The 27,665-nt window shown below is 48.6% G+C and overlaps 1 protein-coding gene across 6 annotated transcripts in view; it reads left to right on the top strand.

Moving 5' to 3' along the window:
* DYSF (dysferlin) overlaps positions 1-27,665 on the top strand; it is a 419,332-nt gene that overhangs the window by 13,162 nt on the left and 378,505 nt on the right. For 2 of the 6 annotated variants that reach the window (XM_066572849.1, XM_066572853.1), the window contains exon 1: positions 9,808-9,914. The exons of the other annotated variants lie outside the window; for them this stretch is intronic. In XM_066572849.1, coding sequence (XP_066428946.1) covers positions 9,827-9,914 — 88 coding nt within the window. In that variant the 5' untranslated portion in view covers positions 9,808-9,826. Of the gene's footprint in view, positions 1-9,807; positions 9,915-27,665 lie in introns of those variants that run through there. 6 annotated transcript variants of the gene reach the window in all.

Here is a 27,665-nt window from a genome sequence, read left to right as displayed (position 1 = left end):
GTAGTGACAGACCCCAAAACCATAGGTTAGTTTATGTCTGTCCGTCAGTCCAGTCCAGTTGGGGTTTCCATCAGCTCGTCCAGTCTGTAGTCCGTCTTAGGTCCCTGTGTTTGTGTTATAACCAGCCTGTTTTGGGCACATTCGTGTGGGCCCTGTGCTTATTTGCCCACATGAACGTAACATGCACCTTAGTGACCCTCCTCACGGAAGTGTTTCTTAGTGAGCCGTTTACAATAATATTACCCCTCAGTGGTCCCCTCATAGTAATAGCATCACTCAGTGAACGCCTCACAATAACAGTGCCCCTTATTGACCTCCTCACAGTAATAATACTCCTCATTGTTTCTCCTCCCAGTAATAGTGCCCCTCAGTGACCCCACTCACAATAATTTTGCTTCTCAGTGACTCCCTCACAGTAATAGTGCCCATCAGTTCCATCCCCTCAGTAATGTACCCCAGAGGCCCTCTCACAGTAATAGTGCACCTCAATGTGCCCCTCACAATAATAGTGCCCCTCAGTAACCCCCTCACAGTAATAGTGCACCTCAATGTGCCCCTCACAATAATAGTGCCTCTCAGAGACCCCCTCACAGTAATAGTGCCTCTCAGTGACCCTCTCACATTAATAGTGCCCCACTGTGTCCCCCCCAGAAATAGAGCCCCTCAGTGACTGTTTCATACTAACAGTGTCTATCAGTGACCCCCTCACAGTAATAATGCCCCTCACTGACTTCTCATAGCATTAGTGCCCCTCAGTGACCCCCTCAGAGTAATAGTGCCCTAATGTGTCGTCCCATAGAAAAAGAGCCCCTCAAAGTATTGGTGCCCCTTAATGACCCCCCTCACATTAATGGTGTTCTTCAGGGACCCCTTCACAATAATAGTGCTCCTCAGTGTCCTCATCATAGTAATATCATCCCTCAGTGACCTGCTCACAATAATTGTGCACCTTCCTAACACTAATACCAGGTAATACAATCTTAACCTGGGAAAGTTGGGTACCTACCTCTCAGACTGCTCCTCTCTTGGGACCAAGCCTACAAATAAACCCAGGGAAGGTAGGATACCATTTATATGGTCCAATAGCAGATAAATGGGCAGCGGGTGCGCACGGCCAGGTGGAGGCAGCCACTACTCCACAATATTTGTACAGAAAAAGGGAAAAAAATAGGTCCGCACTTCCCGACAGAAATGGATTGGTGCCCGTGAGGGTCTTACACAATACCAGAGAGGTTATCAAATATGGTATTATTTACTATAGAGAAAGGATAGTTACAGGGGATCTAATAACTATCTGGGGACAAAAAAAGAGAGTGTATAATATATATCATTTTTTTTTTATAGCTAGCCATGATTTTTAGGGAAGGGCTTATATTTCAAGCCCTGCCCCCAAAAATCATCGCTGTTGCCTGCAACCCACTGCTTTCAATGGGGCCGCAGCAGTGCCTGCCCCATTAAAGAAATGGGATAGCATCACGGACTTTTGCCATAGCTGTCACAGCTGGGCAGACGTCCGCGATGTCCTCCCTATGCTTTCAGTGGGGCAGGCACTGCTGCCGCCGGCCCCATTCACAACACAGCGATATCGCTATTTTTTTGTGCGCTGCGAGACTTAAGAGTAAAAATCACAACTGAGTATGAAACCAGTGAAAATCATCGGTAACATAATCATCGGTATCATAATCATCGTCTCACATCGGAAGACAACATATCGCTAGCGGGTAGGAGCCCTTACTGTGATTGAATCACTATTACTATGAGGTGGTCACTGAGGGGGCATTTCTGAGGGTCACTATTACTGTGCAGTGGTTACTAAGGGGCACTATCATTGTGAGGGAATCAGTTAGGCCCCCTGTCCACGGCAGGGATTAATGACGCTGGCCGACGCTTCCCATAGCATTGTTATGGAAAGCGCCGGCCCCTGTCCACGAGCGGAGAACCATTGCAATTCTCCGCTCGCGGCGGGCAATTCGCAGCATGCTGCAAATTGCCCTGATTCTATCTATTAGATAGGGCTGACCGGCGGAGATTCGGCGGCGGCTCCCGCGGCGAAGCTCCATGGACAGCCGGCCTTAGGGGTGCTTGTACTGTGTGGGGATCACTGAGGGTCACTATTATTGTGATAGAACATTGCTGGGTTCGGTGGCTCATCCAGCAATTATTTTAAAGGGGTTGTCCCGCGAAACAAAGTGGGTCTATACACTTCTGTATGGCCATATTAATGCACTTTGTAATGTACATTGTGCATTAATTATGAGCCATACAGAAGTTATTCACTTACCTGTTCCGTTGCTAGCGTCCTCGTCTCCATGGTGCCGTCTAATTTTCAGCGTCTAATCGCCGGATTAGACGTGCTTGCGCAGTCCGGTCTTCTCCCTTCTGAATGGGGCCGCTCGTGCCAGAGAGCGGCTCCTCGTAGCTCCGCCCCGTCACGTGCCGATTCCAGCCAATCAGGAGGCTGGAATCGGCAATGGACCGCACAGAAGCCCTGCGGTCCACCGAGGGTGAAGATCCCGGCGGCCATCTTCTCAAGGTAAGTAAGAAGTCACCGGAGCGCGGGGATTCAGGTAAGTACTATCCATTTTTTTCTTTAAACCCCTGCATCGGGTTTGTCTCGCGCCGAACGGGGGGGGCTATTGAAAAAAAAAAAAAAACGTTTCGGCACGGGCCAACCCCTTTAAGTATGGTGGTTTGTTTTGTGTAGTGGTAATCATAGGTTGTCGGGATAGTGAGTGCCCATGGGTGACGGTGTCCTTACTAGGATGGGTCAGTCACTATCAGGTAGGGACTGTTACCTGCCAGAGCCCCATAGGGACAGTGCGCCTCCTCTTTGTGTTCCGTTACCCCTTACAGCTTGCTCTCCTGGTACTGCGGTGCGAACAGCGAGGGATTATTTTTGGTTTACAGTTCTAGCACGTTTGAAGAAGATGTGACAGGCACCATTACCATGAGAGGGTCCCTGCAGGGACTATTACAGTGTAGGGCACTATTAGTGTGAGGGAATCACTGAGGGCCATTATTAATGGGGGAGGGTCCCTGCGGGGACTATTACAGTGTAGGGCACTATTAGTGTGAGGGAATCACTGAGGGCCATTATTAATGGGGGAGGGTCCCTGCGGGGACTATTACAGTGTAGGGCACTATTAGTGTGAGGGAATCACTGAGAGCCATTATTAATGTGGGAGGGTTACTGAGGGGCACTATTACTGTGAGGGGTCACTGAGGGGCACTATTACTGTGAGGGGTCACTGAGGGGCACCATTACCATGAGAGGGTCCCTGCGGGGACTATTACAGTGTAGGGCACTATTAGTGTGAGGGAATCACTGAGGGCCATTATTAATGGGGGAGGGTTTCTGAAGGGCACTGTTACTGTGAGGGGTTGTTGAGCGGCATTATTATTGTGAGAGAATCACTGAGGGGCACTATTACAGTCAGAGGGACGCTGAGCCGCACTATTACAGTCAGAGGGACGCTGAGCCGCACTATTACAGTCAGAGGGACGCTGAGCCGCACTATTACAGTCAGAGGGACGCTGAGCCGCACTATAACAGTCAGAGGGACGCTGAGCCGCACTATAACAGTCAGAGGGACGCTGAGCCGCACTATAACAGTCAGAGGGACGCTGAGCCGCACTATTACAGTCAGAGGGACGCTGAGCCGCACTATTACAGTCAGAGGGACGCTGAGCCGCACTATAACAGTCAGAGGGACGCTGAGCCGCACTATTACAGTCAGAGGGACGCTGAGCCGCACTATTACAGTCAGAGGGACGCTGAGCCGCACTATTACAGTCAGAGGGACGCTGAGCCGCACTATTACAGTCAGAGGGACGCTTAGCCGCACTATTACAGTCAGAGGGACGCTGAGCCGCACTATTACAGTCAGAGGGACGCTGAGCCGCACTATTACAGTCAGAGGGACGCTTAGCCGCACTATTACAGTCAGAGGGACGCTGAGCCGCACTATTACAGTCAGAGGGACGCTGAGCCGCAGTATTACAGTCAGAGGGACGCTGAGCCGCACTATTACAGTCAGAGGGACGCTGAGCCGCACTATTACAGTCAGAGGGACGCTGAGCCGCACTATTACAGTCAGAGGGACGCTGAGCCGCACTATTACAGTCAGAGGGTCTCTGAGCCGCACTATTACAGTCAGAGGGACGCTTAGCCGCACTATTACAGTCAGAGGGACGCTTAGCCGCACTATTACAGTCAGAGGGACGCTGAGCCGCACTATTACAGTCAGAGGGACGCTGAGCCGCACTATTACAGTCAGAGGGACGCTGAGCCGCACTATTACAGTCAGAGGGACGCTGAGCCGCACTATTACAGTCAGAGGGACGCTGAGCCGCACTATTACAGTCAGAGGGACGCTGAGCCGCACTATAACAGTCAGAGGGACGCTGAGCCGCACTATAACAGTCAGAGGGACGCTGAGCCGCACTATAACAGTCAGAGGGACGCTGAGCCGCACTATAACAGTCAGAGGGACGCTGAGCCGCACTATAACAGTCAGAGGGACGCTGAGCCGCACTATAACAGTCAGAGGGACGCTGAGCCGCACTATAACAGTCAGAGGGACGCTGAGCCGCACTATAACAGTCAGAGGGACGCTGAGCCGCACTATTACAGTCAGAGGGACGCTGAGCCGCACTATTACAGTCAGAGGGTCTCTGAGCCGCACTATTACAGTCAGAGGGACGCTGAGCCGCACTATTACAGTCAGAGGGACGCTGAGCCGCACTATTACAGTCAGAGGGACGCTGAGCCGCACTATTACAGTCAGAGGGACGCTGAGCCGCACTATTACAGTCAGAGGGTCTCTGAGCCGCACTATTACAGTCAGAGGGACGCTGAGCCGCACTATTACAGTCAGAGGGTCTCTGAGCCGCACTATTACAGTCAGAGGGACGCTGAGCCGCACTATTACAGTCAGAGGGTCTCTGAGCCGCACTATTACAGTCAGAGGGTCTCTGAGCCGCACTATTACAGTCAGAGGGTCTCTGAGCCGCACTATTACAGTCAGAGGGTCTCTGAGCCGCACTATTACAGTCAGAGGGTCTCTGAGCCGCACTATTACAGTCAGAGGGTCTCTGAGCCGCACTATTACAGTCAGAGGGTCTCTGAGCCGCACTATTACAGTCAGAGGGTCTCTGAGCCGCACTACTACTTTAAGAGGGTCTCTAAGGGGCATCATTAGTATGAAGCAATCACTGGGGATCACTATTACTAAGAGGGGGTAACTGTGGGTTACTATTATTAAGGAGGTTACTAAATGACACCACTATTGTGAGGAGACCACAGAGGGTCACTATTACTGTGTGGGATTCCATGAGGGGCACTATTTGTGTGAGGGAGTCACTGAGGGGCACTACTTCAATAGAGGGGGAGGGGGGTTCTTTAGAGCACTATTCCTGTGAGGGGAATCACTGAGGGTCACTATTACTGTGCGGGGAATCCCTGGGGGTCACTATTACTGTGAGGGGAATCACTGAGGGTCACTATTACTGTGAGGGGATCTCTGAGGGTCACTATTACTGTGAGGGGATCTCTGAGGGTCACTATTACTGTGAGGGGAGGATTTCTGAGGGTCACTATTACTGTGAGGGGAGGATTTCTGAGGGTCACTATTACTGTGAGGTCGGCACTGAGGGTCACTATTACTGTGAGGGGATCTCTGAGGGTCACTATTACTGTGAGGGGATCTCTGAGGGTCACTATTACTGTGAGGGGAGGATTTCTGAGGGTCACTATTACTGTGAGGTCGGCACTGAGGGTCACTATTACTGTGAGGGGATCTCTGAGGGTCACTATTACTGTGAGGGGATCTCTGAGGGTCACTATTACTGTGAGGGGATCTCTGAGGGTCACTATTACTGTGAGGGGATCTCTGAGGGTCACTATTACTGTGAGGGGATCTCTGAGGGTCACTATTACTGTGAGGGGAGGATTTCTGAGGGTCACTATTACTGTGAGGGGAGGATTTCTGAGGGTCACTATTACTGTGAGGTCGGCACTGAGGGTCACTATTACTGTGAGGGGATCTCTGAGGGTCACTATTACTGTGAGGGGATCTCTGAGGGTCACTATTACTGTGAGGGGAGGATTTCTGAGGGTCACTATTATTGTGAGGTCGGCACTGAGGGTCACTATTACTGTGAGGGGATCTCTGAGGGTCACTATTACTGTGAGGGGATCTCTGAGGGTCACTATTACTGTGAGGGGATCTCTGAGGGTCACTATTACTGTGAGGGGATCTCTGAGGGTTACTATTACTGTGAGGGGATCTCTGAGGGTCACTATTACTGTGAGGGGATCTCTGAGGGTCACTATTACTGTGAGGGGAGGATTTCTGAGGGTCACTATTACTGTGAAGGAATGACTGAGTTACTATAATTGTGAGGGAATCAGTTAGGGGTGCCACTGTGATGAGGTTGCTATTGGACACTATTACTGTGAGGGGATCACTGAGGCTCACTATTACTGTGAGGGTTGCTGAGCAGCATTATTAGTTTGGGAGAGTCACTGAGGGGCACTATTACTGTGAGCGGGTTACTGAGGGGCACTATTACTGTGAGGGGTCACTGAAGGGCACTATCACTGTGAGGGGGTCACTGAGGGGCACTATTACTGTGAGGGGGTCACTGAGGGGCACTATTACTGTGAGGGGATCACTGAGGGGTAATATTACTGTGAGGTCAGTGAGGGGAACTACTACTGTGAGGAGGTTGCTATTGGGCACTATTACTGTGAGGGGTCACTGAGTGGCACTATTACTGTGAGCGGATCACTGAGGGGCACTATTACTGTGAGCGGATCACTGAGGGGCACTATTACTGTGAGGGGATCACTGAGGGGCACTATTACTGTGTGGGGGTCACTAAGGGATACTATTACTGTGAGGGTTGCTGAGCAGCATTATTAGTTTGGGAGAGTCACTGAGGGGCACTATTACTGTGAGCGGATCACTGAGGGTCACTATTACTGTGAGGGGAATCACTGAGGGGCACTATTACTGTGAGCGGATCACTGAGGGGCACTATTACTGTGAGGGGATCTCTGAGGGGCACTATTACTGTGTGGGGGTCACTAAGGGATACTATTACTGTGAGGGTTGCTGAGCAGCATTATTAGTTTGGGAGAGTCACTGAGGGGCACTATTACTGTGAGCGGATCACTGAGGGTCACTATTACTGTGAGCGGATCACTGAGGGGCACTATTACTGTGAGGATTGCTGAGCAGCATTATTAGATGGGAGGGTCACTATTAGTGTGTGCGGGTTACTGAGGGGCACAATTAGTGTATGAGGATCATTGAAGGGGCACTGTTACTGTGAGGGAGCACAAATGGCTTATTAAAAAAGTGGTGTAGCCAAATGGAAAGAAATATATGCCGCTGCACGCCCTTTCACCCTCTTTGCTCTGCAGCAGTTGGGATCTATTCTTTAAGTGAACAGGCCATCCTATGACCGGGCCTGATTTTATCAATTCCAACTAAATTGTATTGGCTCCTCCTGAATGACAGCAAGCAGAGATCTTGGAGACTTGTAGCACACAGCGATGTTATCCATAGTCAGACCTCTGTACAGCTGTCTTCTGTCACACTGGGCCAGCCATTGTTTCCTGCCCTATGAGGTCACACGTCTGACCTCCCACTCCGAGATTCCTGCATAATCCCCGAAACATGAGCGCTTGTAGAAGTGTAGAAATCATCATGGAGGTCGGAGGTGATATCAGCAGACATGTATGGAGCGGGGTTTGGAGTAGTGCAGGAATTGATGAAGATCCCTACTGGCTCCCTAACTATTTCCTAGCCACCTTCTTTGATTGCATTGACATAATGATCCAGCAGGGGGCAGCCCAGGAGGCTGCAGGACTCCCAGACATCACTCCAAGCAGCCGGTGACCCAGTTGCTGAGACCAGCTATTCCTTATCATGTTTGTGTCCAGCGCACCTTCAAGGCTGCGCAATCTTTGCTGCGGATGCAGTTTTTACGGGGTCTTATCACATAGTGAGACCCGCTGTGCGTCCTGTACAGAAACATGGAACAGCAGCAAACTAAAGGCGGGAAGCAAAGGAAAAGCTCCCATATAGAAAAAGTATACATCTGGTGGAGGCGGACGGCTGGCATGGAGGGGCACTCGGTCAAAGCATAATGGTGGAGTTGCTCCAAGGAGGGGGGTGTAATAGGGTCACACCTGCCCCCCTAGAAAGGCAAACGAGCGAGGATGATGTTGTACCCAGTACGCCATATTTTAACGATATAGTACTGCTCTATGGCACGCAGATATTTGGGGCGCCCACCCCACCCCCCAATCGTACGAAAATATATATATAATTTTTTTTTTCAGCTGACTGGCATTTTGTCTGTATTCTGCACTAGAACCAAGCCCAGTAGATAAATACAACACTAGAACCAAGCTCAAAACATGGCATTAGTACCAAAATCATAACTAGTAAAATACCAGAACCAAGCATGTAAGGTCTAGAACCAAGCTTATAACATACATACAGCACCAGAACCAAGCTCAGAACATAAATAAGGTACTAGAGCCAAACTCAGTACATACATACAGCACCACAACCAAACTCATAACATAAATATGACACTAGAGCCAAACTCAGCACATAAATAAAGCACCAGAATAAAGGTCAATACATAAAAACCGCCCCAGAACCAAGCTCATAACATAAATACAGCATCAGAACCAAGATAACATAAATACGGCCAAGCTCATAACATAAATACCGTATAAGAACCAAGCTCCGTACATACTGTAGCAGAACCACGCTGATAACACATATACAGCACAATAACCAAGTTAAGTATGTAAAAGCAGCCCCAGAGTCCAGCTCCTAAAAATACAGCACCAGCACAAAGTACATAAGATACATACAGCAGGGGTCCAAGTGAGTGTTGGGGCCTTAGGTGGGCTGACAGTGGCACCTTGAAACATCAGGGGTACCAGCTGTTCCATGCCCAGTGCAGTGGTCACCGATCTCACTGTGGCGAATCAGGAATGTTGCACCTAATAGAATACATTGTATATTAATTCCTAAGTGGCAGCACAAGAGTTAACAATGCCTGGGAATGAGTGGCTGCACCAAGCTCTGCAGAGATAGGGGACTACAACTCCCAGCATGCCCTCAAAGTCAGGGGTTCTACACTGGAGCTTCATCACTGACGGACTTGAAGTTCTAAATCTGTGCTCAAAGAGGTTCTGCCCCTGGCAATACACAACGTAGCTACTGCAGAACATCTTTAAATGTCACCAAACATCCCTATTCTAGGAGAGAGGTTGTGTTTATGCAGCTCAGCTGCTGCAGAACTTCTTCTAGAAATGGAAGAAGCTTTTTATCAATCACTGATTAGCTGACATGGAGCCTCCATTGTCTTCTCCAAGATGTTCTGCAGCAGCTGTAATGTGTATTTGAAGTCTTTGTGGCTGATGAGTGGGTAGAATATTTTTAAAAAGACATCCCAGCTGCTGCAGAACCTCTTGGTAAAGTAAGCAGATCTCAGCCAGTCACAATATCCTGCAGCGACTTGAGTTCTATTTTAAGGCTCTGCTGCTGCAGAAACTCTTTGTTAAAGGGACTCCTCCTTGTATTCATACAGCTGCTTCCTTCTGTCCTTCACGTTACACATCCTGTCAGTCAGTTCCTCCTGGCACAGTAATGGTGACCCACCGCCTGCAGCAGCCCAGGAGCATCCAGTCTACTTACTATGTACCAGCAGGGGGCGTGGTCTGACACTTCCATCCTGGCCCCGCCCCCTGCTGGGGAACAATCCGTCCTGCCGGCAGCATCAGCTGCACTGAGAGATGCTGCGCTGCGTACTGCTGGGGGCGACGAACCTGCCCTGCAGGGGCAAAGGGGACTGCGACCCGGTGACCAGCCTGAGCTTCAGAGGTGAGGAGACCCGAAAGGGTCCGGGGTATACGGCTCAGTGTTACTATACTGTACGGTATATAGTCCGGGGTATACGGCTCAGTGTTACTATACTGTACGGTATATAGTCCGGGGGTATACGGCTCAGTGTTACTATACTGTACGGTATATAGTCCGGGGTATACGGCTCAGTGTTACTATACTGTACGGTATATAGTCCAGGGGTATACGGCTCAGTGTTACTATACTGTACGGTATATAGTCCGGGGTATACGGCTCAGTGTTACTATACTGTACGGTATATAGTCCGGGGTATACGGCTCAGTGTTACTATACTGTACGGTATATAGTCCGGGGGTATACGGCTCAGTGTTACTATACTGTACGGTATATAGTCCGGGGTATACGGCTCAGTGTTACTATACTGTACGGTATATAGTCCGGGGGTATACGGCTCAGTGTTACTATACTGTACGGTATATAGTCCGGGGTATACGGCTCAGTGTTACTATACTGTACGGTATATAGTCCGGGGGTATACGGCTCAGTGTTACTATACTGTACGGTATATAGTCCGGGGTATACGGCTCAGTGTTACTATACTGTACGGTATATAGTCCGGGGTATACGGCTCAGTGTTACTATACTGTACGGTATATAGTCCGGGGGTATACGGCTCAGTGTTACTATACTGTACGGTATATAGTCTGGGGGTATACGGCTCAGTGTTACTATACTGTACGGTATATAGTCCGGGGGTATACGGCTCAGTGTTACTATACTGTACGGTATATAGTCTGGGGGTATACGGCTCAGTGTTACTATACTGTACGGTATATAGTTCGGGGTATACGGCTCAGTGTTACTATACTGTACGGTATATAGTCCGGGGTATACGGCTCAGTGTTACTATACTGTACGGTATATAGTCCGGGGTATACGGCTCAGTGTTACTATACTGTACGGTATATAGTCCGGGGTATACGGCTCAGTGTTACTATACTGTACGGTAAATAGTCCGGGGTATACGGCTCAGTGTTACTATACTGTACAGTATATAGTCCGGGGTATACGGCTCAGTGTTACTATACTGTACGGTATATAGTCCGGGGTATACGGCTCAGTGTTACTATACTGTACGGTATACAGTCCAGGGTATACGGCTCAGTGTTACTATACTGTACGGTATATAGTCCGGGGTATACGGCTCAGTGTTACTATACTGTACGGTATATAGTCCGGGGTATACGGCTCAGTGTTACTATACTGTACGGTATATAGTCTGGGGTATACGGCTCAGTGTTACTATACTGTACGGTATATAGTACGGGGTATACGGCTCAGTGTTACTATACTGTACGGTATATAGTCCGGGGTATACGGCTCAGTGTTACTATACTGTACGGTATATAGTCCGGGGGTATACGGCTCAGTGTTACTATACTGTACGGTATATAGTCCGGGGTATACGGCTCAGTGTTACTATACTGTACGGTATATAGTCCGGGGTATACGGCTCAGTGTTACTATACTGTACGGTATATAGTCCGGGGTATATGGCTCAGTGTTACTATACTGTACGGTATATAGTCCGGGGTATACGGCTCAGTGTTACTATACTGTACGGTATATAGTCCGGGGGTATACGGCTCAGTGTTACTATACTGTACGGTATATAGTCTGGGGTATACGGCTCAGTGTTACTATACTGTACGGTATATAGTCCGGGGTATATGGCTCAGTGTTACTATACTGTACGGTATATAGTCCGGGGTATACGGCTCAGTGTTACTATACTGTACGGTATATAGTCCGGGGTATACGGCTCAGTGTTACTATACTGTACGGTATATAGTCCGGGGGTATACTGCTCAGTGTTACTATACTATACGGTATATAGTCTGGGGTATATGGCTCAGTGTTACTATACTGTACGGTATATAGTCCGGGGTATACGGCTCAGTGTTACTATACTGTACAGTATATAGTCCGGGGTATACGGCTCAGTGTTACTAGACTGTACGGTATATAGTCCGGGGGTATATGGCTCAGTGTTACCATACTGTACGGTATATAGTCCGGGGTATATGGCTCACTGTTACTATACTGTACGGTATATAGTCCGGGGTATACGGCTCAGTGTTACTATACTGTACGGTATATAGTCCGGGGTATACGGCTCAGTGTTACTATACTGTACGGTATATAGTCCGGGGTATACGGCTCAGTGTTACTATACTGTACGGTATATAGTCCGGGGGTATACGGCTCAGTGTTACTATACTGTACAGTATATAGTCCGGGGTATACGGCTCAGTGTTACTATACTGTACGGTATATAGTCTGGGGTATACGGCTCAGTGTTACTATACTGTACGGTATATAGTCCGGGGTATACGGCTCACTGTTACTATACTGTACGGTATATAGTCCGGGGGTATATGGCTCAGTGTTACCATACTGTACGGTATATAGTCCGGGGTATATGGCTCACTGTTACTATACTGTACGGTATATAGTCCGGGGGTATACGGCTCAGTGTTACTATACTGTACGGTATATAGTCCGGGGTATACGGCTCAGTGTTACTATACTGTACGGTATATAGTACGGGGTATATGGCTCAGTGTTACTATACTGTACGGTATATAGTCCGGGGTATACGGCTCAGTGTTACTATACTGTACGGTATATAGTCCGGGGTATACGGCTCAGTGTTACTATACTGTACGGTATATAGTCCGCGGTATACGGCTCAGTGTTACTATACTGTACGGTATATAGTCCGGGGTATACGGCTCAGTGTTACTATACTGTACGGTATATAGTACGGGGTATACGGCTCAGTGTTACTATACTGTACGGTATATAGTCTGGGGGTATACGGCTCAGTGTTACTATACTGTACGGTATATAGTCTGGGGTATACGGCTCAGTGTTACTATACTGTACGGTATATAGTACGGGGTATACGGCTCAGTGTTACTATACTGTACGGTATATAGTACGGGGTATACGGCTCAGTGTTACTATACTGTACGGTATATAGTCCGGGGTATACGGCTCAGTGTTACTATATTGTACGGTATATAGTCCGGGGGTATACGGCTCAGTGTTACTATACTGTACGGTATATAGTCCGGGGTATACGGCTCAGTGTTACTATACTGTACGGTATATAATCCGGGGGTATATGGCTCAGTGTTACTATACTGTACGGTATATAGTCCGGGGTATACGGCTCAGTGTTACTATACTATACAGTATATAGTCCGGGGTATATGGCTCAGTGTTACTATACTGTACGGTATATAGTCCGGGGTATACGGCTCAGGTTTACTATACTGTACGGTATATAGTACGGGGTATACGGCTCAGTGTTACTATACTGTACGGTATATAGTCCGGGGTATACGGCTCAGTGTTACTATACTGTACGGTATATAGTCTGGGGGTATACGGCTCAGTGTTACTATACTGTACGGTATATAGTCCGGGGGTATACGGCTCAGTGTTACTATACTGTACGGTATATAGTCCGGGGTATACGGCTCAGTGTTACTATATTGTACGGTATATAGTCCGGGGGTATACGGCTCAGTGTTACTATACTGTACGGTATATAGTCCGGGGTATACGGCTCAGTGTTACTATACTGTACGGTATATAGTCCAGGGGTATACGGCTCAGTGTTACTATACTGTACGGTATATAGTCCGGGGTATACGGCTCAGTGTTACTATACTGTACGGTATATAGTCTGGGGTATACGGCTCAGTGTTACTATACTGTACGGTATATAGTCTGGGGTATACGGCTCAGTGTTACTATACTGTACGGTATATAGTCCGGGGTATACGGCTCAGTGTTACTATACTGTACGGTATATAGTACGGGGTATATGGCTCAGTGTTACTATACTGTACGGTATATAGTCCGGGGTATACGGCTCAGTGTTACTGTACTGTACGGTATATAGTCCGGGGTATACGGCTCAGTGTTACTATACTGTACGGTATATAGTGCGGGGGTATACGGCTCAGTGTTACTATACTGTACGGTATATAGTACGGGGTATACGGCTCAGTGTTACTAGACTGTACGGTATATAGTGCGGGGGTATACGGCTCAGTGTTACTATACTGTACGGTATATAGTCCGGGGTATACGGCTCAGTGTTACTATACTGTACGGTATATAGTGCGGGGGTATACGGCTCAGTGTTACTGTACTGTACGGTATATAGTCCGGGGTATACGGCTCAGTGTTACTGTACTGTACGGTATATAGTCTGAGGTATACGGCTCAGTGTTACTGTACTGTACGGTATATAGTCCGGGGTATACGGCTCAGTGTTACTATACTGTACGGTATATAGTGCGGGGGTATACGGCTCAGTGTTACTATACTGTACGGTATATAGTCCGGGGGTATACGGCTCAGTGTTACTAGACTGTACGGTATATAGTGCGGGGGTATACGGCTCAGTGTTACTGTACTGTACGGTATATAGTCCAGGGTATACGGCTCAGTGTTACTGTACTGTACGGTATATAGTCCGGGGTATACGGCTCAGTGTTACTGTACTGTACGGTATATAGTCTGGGGTATACGGCTCAGTGTTACTATACTGTACGGTATATAGTCCGGGGTATACGGCTCAGTGTTACTATACTGTACAGTATATAGTCCGGGGTATACGGCTCAGTGTTACTATACTGTACGGTATATAGTCCGGGGTATACGGCTCAGTGTTACTATACTGTACGGTATATAGTCCGGGGTATACGGCTCAGTGTTACTATACTGTACGGTATATAGTCTGGGGTATACGGCTCAGTGTTACTATACTGTACGGTATATAGTCCGGGGGTATACGGCTCAGTGTTACTATACTGTACAGTATATAGTCCGGGGTATACGGCTCAGTGTTACTATACTGTACGGTATATAGTCTGGGGTATACGGCTCAGTGTTACTATACTGTACGGTATATAGTCCGGGGTATACGGCTCACTGTTACTATACTGTACGGTATATAGTCCGGGGGTATATGGCTCAGTGTTACCATACTGTACGGTATATAGTCCGGGGTATACGGCTCAGTGTTACTATACTGTACGGTATATAGTACGGGGTATATGGCTCAGTGTTACTATACTGTACGGTATATAGTCCGGGGTATACGGCTCAGTGTTACTATACTGTACGGTATATAGTCCGGGGTATACGGCTCAGTGTTACTATACTGTACGGTATATAGTACGCGGTATACGGCTCAGTGTTACTATACTGTACGGTATATAGTCCGGGGTATACGGCTCAGTGTTACTATACTGTACGGTATATAGTACGGGGTATACGGCTCAGTGTTACTTTACTGTACGGTATATAGTCCGGGGTATACGGCTCAGTGTTACTAGACTGTACGGTATATAGTGCGGGGGTATACGGCTCAGTGTTACTATACTGTACGGTATATAGTACGGGGTATACGGCTCAGTGTTACTAGACTGTACGGTATATAGTGCGGGGTATACGGCTCAGTGTTACTATACTGTACGGTATATAGTACGGGGTATACGGCTCAGTGTTACTAGACTGTACGGTATATAGTGCGGGGGTATACGGCTCAGTGTTACTATACTGTACGGTATATAGTACGGGGTATACGGCTCAGTGTTACTAGACTGTACGGTATATAGTGCGGGGGTATACGGCTCAGTGTTACTGTACTGTACGGTATATAGTCCGGGGTATACGGCTCAGTGTTACTGTACTGTACGGTATATAGTCTGGGGTATACGGCTCAGTGTTACTATACTGTACGGTATATAGTCCGGGGGTATACGGCTCAGTGTTACTATACTGTACGGTATATAGTCCGGGGTATACGGCTCAGTGTTACTATACTGTACGGTATATAGTGCGGGGGTATACGGCTCAGTGTTACTATACTGTACGGTATATAGTCCGGGGGTATACGGCTCAGTGTTACTAGACTGTACGGTATATAGTGCGGGGGTATACGGCTCAGTGTTACTGTACTGTACGGTATATAGTCCAGGGTATACGGCTCAGTGTTACTGTACTGTACGGTATATAGTCCGCGGTATACGGCTCAGTGTTACTATACTATACGGTATATAGTCTGGGGTATACGGCTCAGTGTTACTATACTGTACGGTATATAGTCCGGGGTATACGGCTCAGTGTTACTGTACTGTACGGTATATAGTCTGGGGTATACGGCTCAGTGTTACTGTACTGTTTGGTATATAGTCCGGGGTATACGGCTCAGTGTTACTATACTGTACGGTATATAGTGCGGGGGTATACGGCTCAGTGTTACTATACTGTACGGTATATAGTACGGGGTATACGGCTCAGTGTTACTATACTGTACAGTATATAGTCCGCGGTATACGGCTCAGTGTTACTATACTGTACGGTATATAGTGCGGGGGTATACGGCTCAGTGTTACTATACTGTACGGTATATAGTCCGGGGTATACGGCTCAGTGTTACTATACTGTACGGTATATAGTACGGGGTATATGGCTCAGTGTTACTATACTGTACGGTATATAGTCCGGGGTATACGGCTCAGTGTTACTATACTGTACGGTATATAGTGCGGGGGTATACGGCTCAGTGTTACTATACTGTACGGTATATAGTACGGGGTATACGGCTCAATGTTACTATACTGTACGGTATATAGTCCGGGGTATACGGCTCAGTGTTACTATACTGTACAGTATATAGTCCGGGGTATACGGCTCAGTGTTACTATACTGTACGGTATATAGTCCGGGGTATACGGCTCAGTGTTACTATATTGAACGGTATATAGTACGGGGTATACGGCTCAGTGTTACTATACTGTACTGTATATAGTCCGGGGTATACGGCTCAGTGTTACTATACTGTACGGTATATAGTCCGGGGTATACGGCTCAGTGTTACTATACTGTACGGTATATAGTCCGGGGTATACGGCTCAGTGTTACTATACTGTACGGTATATAGTCCGGGGGTATACGGCTCAGTGTTACTATACTGTACGTTATATAGTCTGGGGGTATACGGCTCAGTGTTACTATACTGTACGGTATATAGTCTGGGGGTATACGGCTCAGTGTTACTATACTGTACGGTATATAGTCCGGGGTATACGGCTCAGTGTTACTATACTGTACGGTATATAGTGCGGGGGTATACGGCTCAGTGTTACTATACTGTACGGTATATAGTACAGGGTATACAGCTCAGTGTTACTATACTGTACGGTATATAGTCTGGGGGTATACGGCTCAGTGTTACTATACTGTACGGTATATAGTACGGGGTATACGGCTCAGTGTTACTATACTGTACGGTATATAGTACGGGGTATACGGCTCAGTGTTACTAGACTGCACGGTATATAGTGCGGGGGTATACGGCTCAGTGTTACTATACTGTACGGTATATAGTCCAGGGTATACGGCTCAGTGTTACTGTACTGTACGGTATATAGTCCGGGGTATACGGCTCAGTGTTACTATACTGTACGGTATATAGTACGGGGTATATGGCTCAGTGTTACTATACTGTACGGTATATAGTCCGGGGTATACGGCTCAGTGTTACTATACTGTACGGTATATAGTGCGGGGGTATACGGCTCAGTGTTACTATACTGTACGGTATATAGTACGGGGTATACGGCTCAGTGTTACTAGACTGTACGGTATATAGTGCGGGGGTATACGGCTCAGTGTTACTATACTGTACGGTATATAGTCCAGGGTATACGGCTCAGTGTTACTGTACTGTACGGTATATAGTCCGGGGTATACGGCTCAGTGTTACTGTACTGTACGGTATATAGTCTGGGGTATACGGCTCAGTGTTACTGTACTGTACGGTATATAGTCCGGGGTATACGGCTCAGTGTTACTATACTGTACGGTATATAGTCCGGGGTATACGGCTCAGTGTTACTATACTGTACGGTATATAGTGCGGGGGTATACGGCTCAGTGTTACTATACTGTACGGTATATAGTACGGGGTATACGGCTCAGTGTTACTAGACTGTACGGTATATAGTGCGTGGGTATACGGCTCAGTGTTACTATACTGTACGGTATATAGTCCAGGGTATACGGCTCAGTGTTACTGTACTGTACGGTATATAGTCCGGGGTATACGGCTCAGTGTTACTATACTGTACGGTATATAGTCTGGGGTATACGGCTCAGTGTTACTGTACTGTACGGTATATAGTCCGGGGTATACGGCTCAGTGTTACTATACTGTACGGTATATAGTGCGGGGGTATACGGCTCAGTGTTACTGTACTGTACGGTATATAGTACGGGGTATACGGCTCAGTGTTACTATACTGTACGGTATATAGTCCGCGGTATACGGCTCAGTGTTACTATACTGTACGGTATATAGTCTGGGGTATACGGCTCAGTGTTACTATACTGTACGGTATACAGTCCGGGGGTATACGGCTCAGTGTTACTATACTGTACGGTATATAGTCCGGGGGTATATGGCTCAGTGTTACCATACTGTACGGTATATAGTGCGGGGGTATACGGCTCAGTGTTACTATACTGTACGGTATATAGTACGGGGTATACGGCTCAGTGTTACTATACTGTACGGTATATAGTCCGGGGTATACGGCTCAGTGTTACTATATTGAACGGTATATAGTACGGGGTATACGGCTCAGTGTTACTATACTGTACGGTATATAGTCCGGGGTATACGGCTCAGTGTTACTATACTGTACGGTATATAGTCCGGGGTATACGGCTCAGTGTTACTATACTGTACGGTATATAGTACGGGGTATATGGCTCAGTGTTACTATACTGTACGGTATATAGTCCGGGGTATACGGCTCAGTGTTACTATACTGTACGGTATATAGTGCGGGGGTATACGGCTCAGTGTTACTATACTGTACGGTATATAGTACGGGGTATACGGCTCAATGTTACTATACTGTACGGTATATAGTCCGGGGTATACGGCTCAGTGTTACTATACTGTACGGTATATAGTCCGGGGTATACGGCTCAGTGTTACTATACTGTACGGTATATAGTGCGGGGGTATACGGCTCAGTGTTACTATACTGTACGGTATATAGTACGGGGTATACGGCTCAGTGTTACTAGACTGTACGGTATATAGTGCGGGGGTATACGGCTCAGTGTTACTAAACTGTACGGTATATAGTGCGGGGGTATACGGCTCAGTGTTACTGTACTGTACGGTATATAGTCCGGGGTATACGGCTCAGTGTTACTGTACTGTACGGTATATAGTCTGGGGTATACGGCTCAGTGTTACTGTACTGTACGGTATATAGTCCGGGGTATACGGCTCAGTGTTACTATACTGTACGGTATATAGTGCGGGGTATACGGCTCAGTGTTACTAGACTGTACGGTATATAGTGCGGGGGTATACGGCTCAGTGTTACTATACTGTACGGTATATAGTCCAGGGTATACGGCTCAGTGTTACTGTACTGTACGGTATATAGTCCGGGGTATACGGCTCAGTGTTACTGTACTGTACGGTATATAGTCCGGGGTATACGGCTCAGTGTTACTGTACTGTACGGTATATAGTCCGGGGTATACGGCTCAGTGTTACTATACTGTACGGTATATAGTGCGGGGGTATACGGCTCAGTGTTACTGTACTGTACGGTATATAGTCCGCGGTATACGGCTCAGTGTTACTATACTGTACGGTATATAGTACGGGGTATACAGCTCAGTGTTACTATACTGTACGGTATATAGTCCGGGGTATACGGCTCAGTGTTACTATACTGTACGGTATATAGTCCGGGGTATACGGCTCAGTGTTACTATATTGAACGGTATATAGTACGGGGTATACGGCTCAGTGTTACTATACTGTACGGTATATAGTCCGGGGTATACGGCTCAGTGTTACTATACTGTACGGTATATAGTCCGGGGTATACGGCTCAGTGTTACTATACTGTACGGTATATAGTACGGGGTATATGGCTCAGTGTTACTATACTGTACGGTATATAGTGCGGGGGTATACGGCTCAGTGTTACCATACTGTACGGTATATAGTCCGGAGTATACGGCTCAGTGTTACTATACTGTACAGTATATAGTCTGGGGTATACGGCTCAGTGTTACTATACTGTACGGTATATAGTCCGGGGGTATACGGCTCAGTGTTACTATACTGTACGGTATATAATCCGGGGTATACGGCTCAGTGTTACTATACTGTACGGTATATAGTACGGGGTATACGGCTCAATGTTACTATACTGTACGGTATATAGTCCGGGGTATACGGCTCAGTGTTACTATACTGTACGGTATATAGTCCGGGGTATACGGCTCAGTGTTACTATACTGTACGGTATATAGTCCGGGGTATACGGCTCAGTGTTACTATACTGTACGGTATATAGTCCGGGGTATACGGCTCAGTGTTACTATACTGTACGGTATATAGTCCGGGGTATACGGCTCAGTGTTACTATACTGTACGGTATATAGTCCGGGGTATACGGCTCAGTGTTACTATACTGTACGGTATATAGTCCGGGGTATACGGCTCAGTGTTACTATACTATACAGTATATAGTCCGGGGTATATGGCTCAGTGTTACTATACTGTACGGTATATAGTCCGGGGTATACGGCTCAGTGTTACTATTCTGTACGGTATATAGTCCGGGGTATACGGCTCAGTGTTACTATACTGTACGGTATATAGTCCGGGGGGATAAGGCTCAGTGTTACTATACTGTACGGTATATAGTCTGGGGTATACGGCTCAGTGTTACTATACTGTACGGTATATAGTCTGGGGTATACGGCTCAGTGTTACTCGACTGTACGGTATATAGTCTGGGGTATACGGCTCAGTGTTACTATACTTTACGGTATATAGTCCGGGGTATACGGCTCAGTGTTACTATACTGTACGGTATATAGTCCGGGGTATACAGCTCAGTGTTACTATACTGTACGGTATATAGTCTGGGGTATACGGCTCAGTGTTACTATACTGTACGGTATATAGTCTGGGGTATACGGCTCAGTGTTACTCGACTGTACGGTATATAGTCTGGGGTATACGGCTCAGTGTTACTATACTGTACGGTATATAGTCTGGGGTATACGGCTCAGTGTTACTATACTGTACGGTATATAGTCTGGGGTATACGGCTCAGTGTTACTATACTGTACGGTATATAGTCCGGGGTATACGGCTCACTGTTACTATACTGTACGGTATATAGTCCGGGGTATACGGCTCCGTTTCTTCTGCTGAGTCTTGTGGGTCGGTGCAGGATTATCTTCGGTAGAATGTGCAGATACGCTGTGGATTTGTACTGCAGATTATAGGGTTAATATGAGTTACGCCCGGCGTACCGTGAGGAGGCGTATTGGCAGAGCGCAGGTTTAGCGGACGGAGAAGCCGTCAGCACTGAGTCGTGTTCTGGTGTTTGACTCCCTTGAACTCCTTGGATACGGGCAGGTGAAGGGCGAGGAGGTGCAGGAAGCAACCGATCCCTGCAGTCCGGCACAACCGCGTGCCCACCGAGGAGTCAGAATGCTGATGCCCTCTATCCGGTCACCCCCACATGCCATGTACATGAGAGCTCTGCTGCGTCGGTATCCTTCGTCTTCGCTGGCGTAGCCCTTTAAGAAGCAGCCTGGCATTCTTCACTGCTGCCGGGCTGCACTCAGGTTAGATGCTTGGAGCAGGAAGGAACCATTCCTTGTATGTTGTGTTTCCTCGATGGGTCAGTCTGAGGATGATGCGGAGTGCAGTCAGCTTCCTGTCCATCTCCTCCGAAGTATGACTGTCCCCAGCAAGAAAACCAAGTCATCTTGTAGATCTGGGACCTTTTACTGGCTACAATATGACATGATGTTACAGCCAGCGTTTGGACCTCTCAGGGTCCTTCCTCAGGCCTGATGAAACAGATCCGTGCAAATGTCCACATATGAGAAGGCACAGACCTAGCGAGACTAAGGTGCACTAAAAACAATACAGACAAGATGGGCAGAGGAGTAAATACTTAGTCACTCCTGATCTCCTTCAGTCCTTCATCTTCTCCACTGATGCAAGAACCCCAACTTCAAGTGGCAGCAGAATTTGGGAGTATACATTTAGGGCTATTTGTGAAACTCTCAGGAATGGAATGAACCTCGGAGCGGGGTTCTTACATCAGTGGAGAATATGAAAGGTCTGAAGGAGGTCAAGAGGGGTGTCCTGGAGGAGAGCACCCAGGGGGTGTGTGGAGACACCTGGGGGGCGAGTGGGTCGGGGGATGGCATCGTCTCTCCCCAAGGAGACCTCCCAGAAGGGGTGCGATTCCCAATCATTGCTTTACAAACTCGGTAAAAAAATCATACATTGATTTGAAGGAATGCTGACATCCTGTAGGTGGCGCTGCGGAGGTATTGCTTCATTCTAAATAAGTCCACACACAAACCGATTTGATTTCTCACGTGAAGTCTGCTATGTTCCACTTATTTTTATGTACTTTGTGTATTTTTATGTAGTTTCTGTCCTAATATTAATCCTACTATTAAAGGTTGTTTTATGGTCCGAACCAGTGAAAAGGTGAAAGTAACATTTGGACTATTCTTGCCTGCTTGTGGTGGTTGTCCCGTTAGAGGAGGGATATGTCATGTCTGCCCGTGAGACCAATATGCAGTTCAGTATGCCTCTTGTGTGTGGTTATGGTGTTTCTTTGTGTCCGTGCGTAGGCTTGGTGTCCTGGAGTTGCGGACGTAGCACATTCCTTGCCAGTGGACTGATTAAGTATTTACTCCTCTGCCCATCTTGTCACATTAGTCTGGATATGTCTGTGTCTTCTCATGTGTGGACATTTGTATATACTGGTATATATGCCCCTTCCAGATCTCTGTCATTACGGCTGAGGAAGGACCCTGGGAGGTTGGAAAGCTCGCTGTAACATCATGTATTTTTGTTGGCCCGAGGTATCATATCTACAAGATGATTTGGTTTCTCTTGCTGGGAACAATCACTTGGAGGTTAATGGAGTCCCCAAAACAAGTCCCCGGCCTGGACACACCAGGATGGCCACCATGACCACCTCTCTGACCACCCTGAATTATATGCATCAGGAGTCCAAGATAGTGTTTCCCAACTCCAGTCCTCGGGGACCCCAAACTCCGGTCCTCGGGGACCGCCAACTCCGGTCCTCGGGGACCGCCAACTCCGGTCCTCGGGGACCGCCAACTCCGGTCCTCGGGGACCGCCAACTCGTCATGCTTTCAGGATATTCTATAGTAGGAACCCCTGTGGCAATGTCTGAGGACCGACAATAATTACATCACCTGTGCGATATTGGGGAAATCCTGAAGACATGACCTGTTGGGGTCCCTGAGGACTGCAGATGGGGGACACTGGGCTGAGGCCCCTCTCACACAGGTGCTTTTTACCGCGATTAGCGCAGCATTTTGAACACCGCGTTAATCACGGTCTAACGCTCCCAATGAAATCAGTGGGGCCTCGCGGACTTGTGCTCGGTCGTGGCTCTGGACGGCGCTTTCCAGCGCTGCGATTTTCGAGTGTTGTCTGGTCTATATATATCCGTTCAGCGCACCCATCGCCCATCACAATGATGGGGTGCGCTAAAACGTGCTGTTGGCGACAGCGCTAGTAAGATCGCGGTAAAGCACTGTGCTTGCAACCGTGACGCTTTTCCGCATTCATGTGTGAGAGCGGCCCGAGACACGGCTTGCTGAGCTCACTGCTCATGGGGGCACCAAGGGTTAATCCCAGCATGCACTGCCTTAGACCACCGATGCATATAATGGTTTGCACCAGGTTGTCGGCCATCTTTGTTTGTTCAGGCCAACAGGGTCGCTCTAAGTTGGCTTTCTCAGCAGACAGAATATTCCCGTGTGTCACAAGGCACGTCTGACATGGGGATTTGAAAATGACGGAATTCTGTCAACATCCAAATTTAGACTGGAAGATTTTGGCGCGGATTTTGACAGCAGAAGATTCCGCCCTATGAAGGCGCCCTTAAAGGGTTGTTCAGGTGCAAATGAGAGTAGATGGGCTGGGACTATCACTGATCAGCTGTTTGCTGGTTAAATGTGCTGGTGCAGTGAGCTGATGTGTACAGGAAGCAGACAGCTCCATTCTCCCTGCAGTGGCCATGTTTGGTATTACAGGCAGAGTTCCCATTGCAGTGAATGGAAGCAATACCAAGGCTGGCCACTGCAGTAAGAACGGAGCTGTCTGCCATCTGCACATATCTACTCAGTGCACAAGCACATAGGCCTGGTGAGCTGCTGATCAGCCGGGGTCCTGGGTGTCCAGAACCCTGCCTATCTATAATTATCAAAGGCCTATGCTAAGGACAGGTCATCAGTAGTTTGCAGTTGGGCATCCCTTAATAATTGATCAGTAAAGTGAGGAGCTGAGAGAATCCGCAGTGGGATCTGTGAGGTCCTGGAGATGCTACAGAACTTGGCAACATCACCCTCCACCGTTTTCTCCACAGCGCTGCCCTGGCAGGTCTTCACTGACCATAGACATTAGCGGGAGGTCCTGGGCAGCTGCTGTCGCCCTCCGCTGTCACACAGTCAGCTCTGCAGAACACATAGGATAAGTGGCGTCTGCACACATCTGGCGCCGCTCATCTTCGGGAACAGCTAGATGCAATAGGTTAAAGTTCTGCAAGTCTCAGAGACGTGAGGCATGGAAAGCGCCAATACATACGTGTAGCAGAGACTTGTCTGACGTGACAGCATGGTAATAGCCCCAATAGTAAACGGCCTCCTAGTGGCTGCAAGAATAGAGCGCCCCCTTAGTGGCTCCGGTATAAATACCAACCCTCCTAATGGCCCCAGTAGTAATATTAATACTGCAGTCTGAGGCAGAAACCAAAAATGGCAGCAGCGCTCATAACACATTCACCCTCAGAGGTCTACATGCCTGTAATCAATGCTCTAACCACATTACATAACGCACGGTGCTGGGTATATAGTCTGATCATCTACCAGCGTCCGGGGAACCGCGCTCAGATGGGTCCTAACACTAATACCAGGTGGTAAATCCCAACCTGGGAAAGATGGGTACCTACCTCAGAATGCTCCTCTGTTGGGACTGAGCCTACAAATAAAACAGGGAGGGTAGGACACCATTCATATAGTCCAGTAGGAGGGACAGAAGGTAGATGGGCGGCAGGTGGGCACAACCAGGTGGGCAGCCAAAACTTCACAATATTTGTACAAAAAAGGATAAAATAGGTCAGCACTACCCAATATAAATCCATAGGTGCACCTTAAACCATGGCTGGAACATCTGAGACCCTGCAGGCTGCCCCCTAAGCGGTCACCTCATGGAAGGGGCGCTCCTCCAGGGCCAATGTCACGGAAAAGGGCAGACCCAAACCGCAACTATGTCTACACTTACTGTGAGCCCCTGCAAGTGCTCAGGAGACCCCGCTGGCTGGCAGTTGTGCAGTATGGCTCTGCTACATTTGCACACAGAATACACCTCTCTATATGAACAGTTATAAGGAGTTTGTCTCCTGGCCGGCTCCAGCGGTGACGCCAGCTTGGCTCTGCTACATGCTCATGCCCATATATAGATTCAACAGCTCCAGTGTGATGTGCCCCTGAGAAGTGGATTGTGTTCCTGAGAATAGCTCCTTCCTCTTCCTCTTCCTCTTTGCCAGGCTGGGCACGCAGGAAATTGTTACGATTAAAGGCCTTGCCACTAATTAAGAGCCCCTGCACACAATGCTGGATGGGGCGGGGAGCATCCTATCCATCAGCCCATCCTCCGGGCAGGGGGTAGAGTGCCCACTAGGATATCCCACACTAGTGGCCTCTGACACCAAGTACCATCATACAAGACACATATGGTGCCACCGATGCCACCCTCTAAAGGAGCACATACCCCCAACAGGCAACACAATGATAGCATTAATTCTACTGCACCAAAATTATTCAAGAGTAATCCTGAGGTTCCCCATAAGAGCGCATCATCCCCAGATCCCCCGTAAGAGTGCGTCATCCCCAGATCCCCCCGTAAGAGTGCGTCGTCCCCAGATCCCCCGTAAGAGTGCGTCGTCCCCAGATCCCCCATAAGAGTGCGTCGTCCCCAGATCCCCCGTAAGAGTGCGTCGTCCCCAGATCCCCCATAAGAGTGCGTCGTCCCCAGATCCCCCGTAAGAGTGCGTCCTCCCCAGATCCCCCCGTAAGAGTGCGTCGTCCCCAGATCCCCCGTAAGAGTGCGTCGTCCCCAGATCCCCCATAAGAGTGCGTCGTCCCCAGATCCCCCGTAAGAGTGCGTCCTCCCCAGATCCCCCGTAAGAGTGCGTCCTCCCCAGATCCCCCTTAAGAGTGCGTCCTCCCCAGATCCCCCTTAAGAGTGCGTCCTCCCCAGATCCCCCGTAAGAGTGCGTCGTCCCCAGATCCCCCATAAGAGTGCGTCGTCCCCAGATCCCCCATAAGAGTGCGTCGTCCCCAGATCCCCCGTAAGAGTGCGTCCTCCCCAGATCCCCCCGTAAGAGTGCGTCCTCCCCAGATCCCCCCGTAAGAGTGCGTCCTCCCCAGATCCCCCCGTAAGAGTGCGTCCTCCCCAGATCCCCCCGTAAGAGTGCGTCCTCCCCAGATCCCCCATAGTTCAGCACTGACTACCATCAGAGTTGCATCAATCTGTAAAATCATGGGCCAGCAGTTGTCCATGGTGAACCTATCATTTAGTGGTCATTCATGGTGGTCCCTTGGTTCTGTTTTCCTACCCAGCACTCTGGTAGTTCCCTGTTCATCCCTGGTGGTCTGGGGGTTGTATGTTGGCCCCTGGTGGTCTGGGGGCTCTATATTTATCCCTGGTTGTCCTTTTGTTTCTGTATTCATCCTAGGTGATCTGGTAGTTCTGTATTTGTCCCTGGTGGTCTGGGGATTCTGTGTTGATCCCTGGTGATTAATTGGTTCTAATCATCTTTGGTGGTCTGTTGGCTCAGTATTCATCATTGGTGGACTGGTAGACCTTTATTCATCCCAGGTGGTCTTTTGTTCCTGTATTCATTTTATGGGATCTGGTATTTATGTGTTTGTTCTTGGTGGTCTGGGGGTTGTATGTTGGTTCCTGGTGGTCTGGGGGTTGTATGTTGGCTCCTGGTGGTCTGGGGGTTGTATGTTGGTTCCTGGTGGTATGGGGGTTGAATGTTGGTTCCCAGTGGTCTGGGGGTTGTATGTCGGCTCCTGGTGGTCTGGGGGTTGTATGTTGGCTCCTGGTGGTCTGGGGGTTGTATGTTGGTTCCTGGTGGTATGGGGGTTGTATGTTGGTTCCCGGTGGTCTGGGGGTTGTATGTCGGCTCCCGGTGGTCTGGGGGTTGTATGTCGGCTCCCGTTGGTCTGCGGGTTGTATGTCGGCTCCCGTTGGTCTGCGGGTTGTATGTCGGCTCCCGTTGGTCTGCGGGTTGTATGTCGGCTCCCGTTGGTCTGCGGGTTGTATGTCGGCTCCCAGTGGTCTGGGGTCTGTGGTGGTATGGGGGTTGTATGTCGGTTCCTGGTGGTCTGGGGGTTGTATGTTGGCTCCCGGTGGTTTGGGGGTTGTATGTCGGCTCCCGGTGGTCTGGGGGTTGTATGTCGGTTCCTGGTGGTCTGGGGGTTGTATGCTGGCTCCTGGTGGTTTGAGGGTTGTATGTTGGCTCCTGGTGGTTTGAGGGTTGTATGTTGGCTCCT

The sequence above is a fragment of the Eleutherodactylus coqui genome, chromosome 7 (assembly GCF_035609145.1).
Source record: "Eleutherodactylus coqui strain aEleCoq1 chromosome 7, aEleCoq1.hap1, whole genome shotgun sequence".
Classification (NCBI taxonomy): domain Eukaryota; kingdom Metazoa; phylum Chordata; class Amphibia; order Anura; family Eleutherodactylidae; genus Eleutherodactylus; species Eleutherodactylus coqui.
Note: the sequence above shows the minus strand (reverse complement) of the source record. Positions and strands in the feature narration are given on the sequence as shown.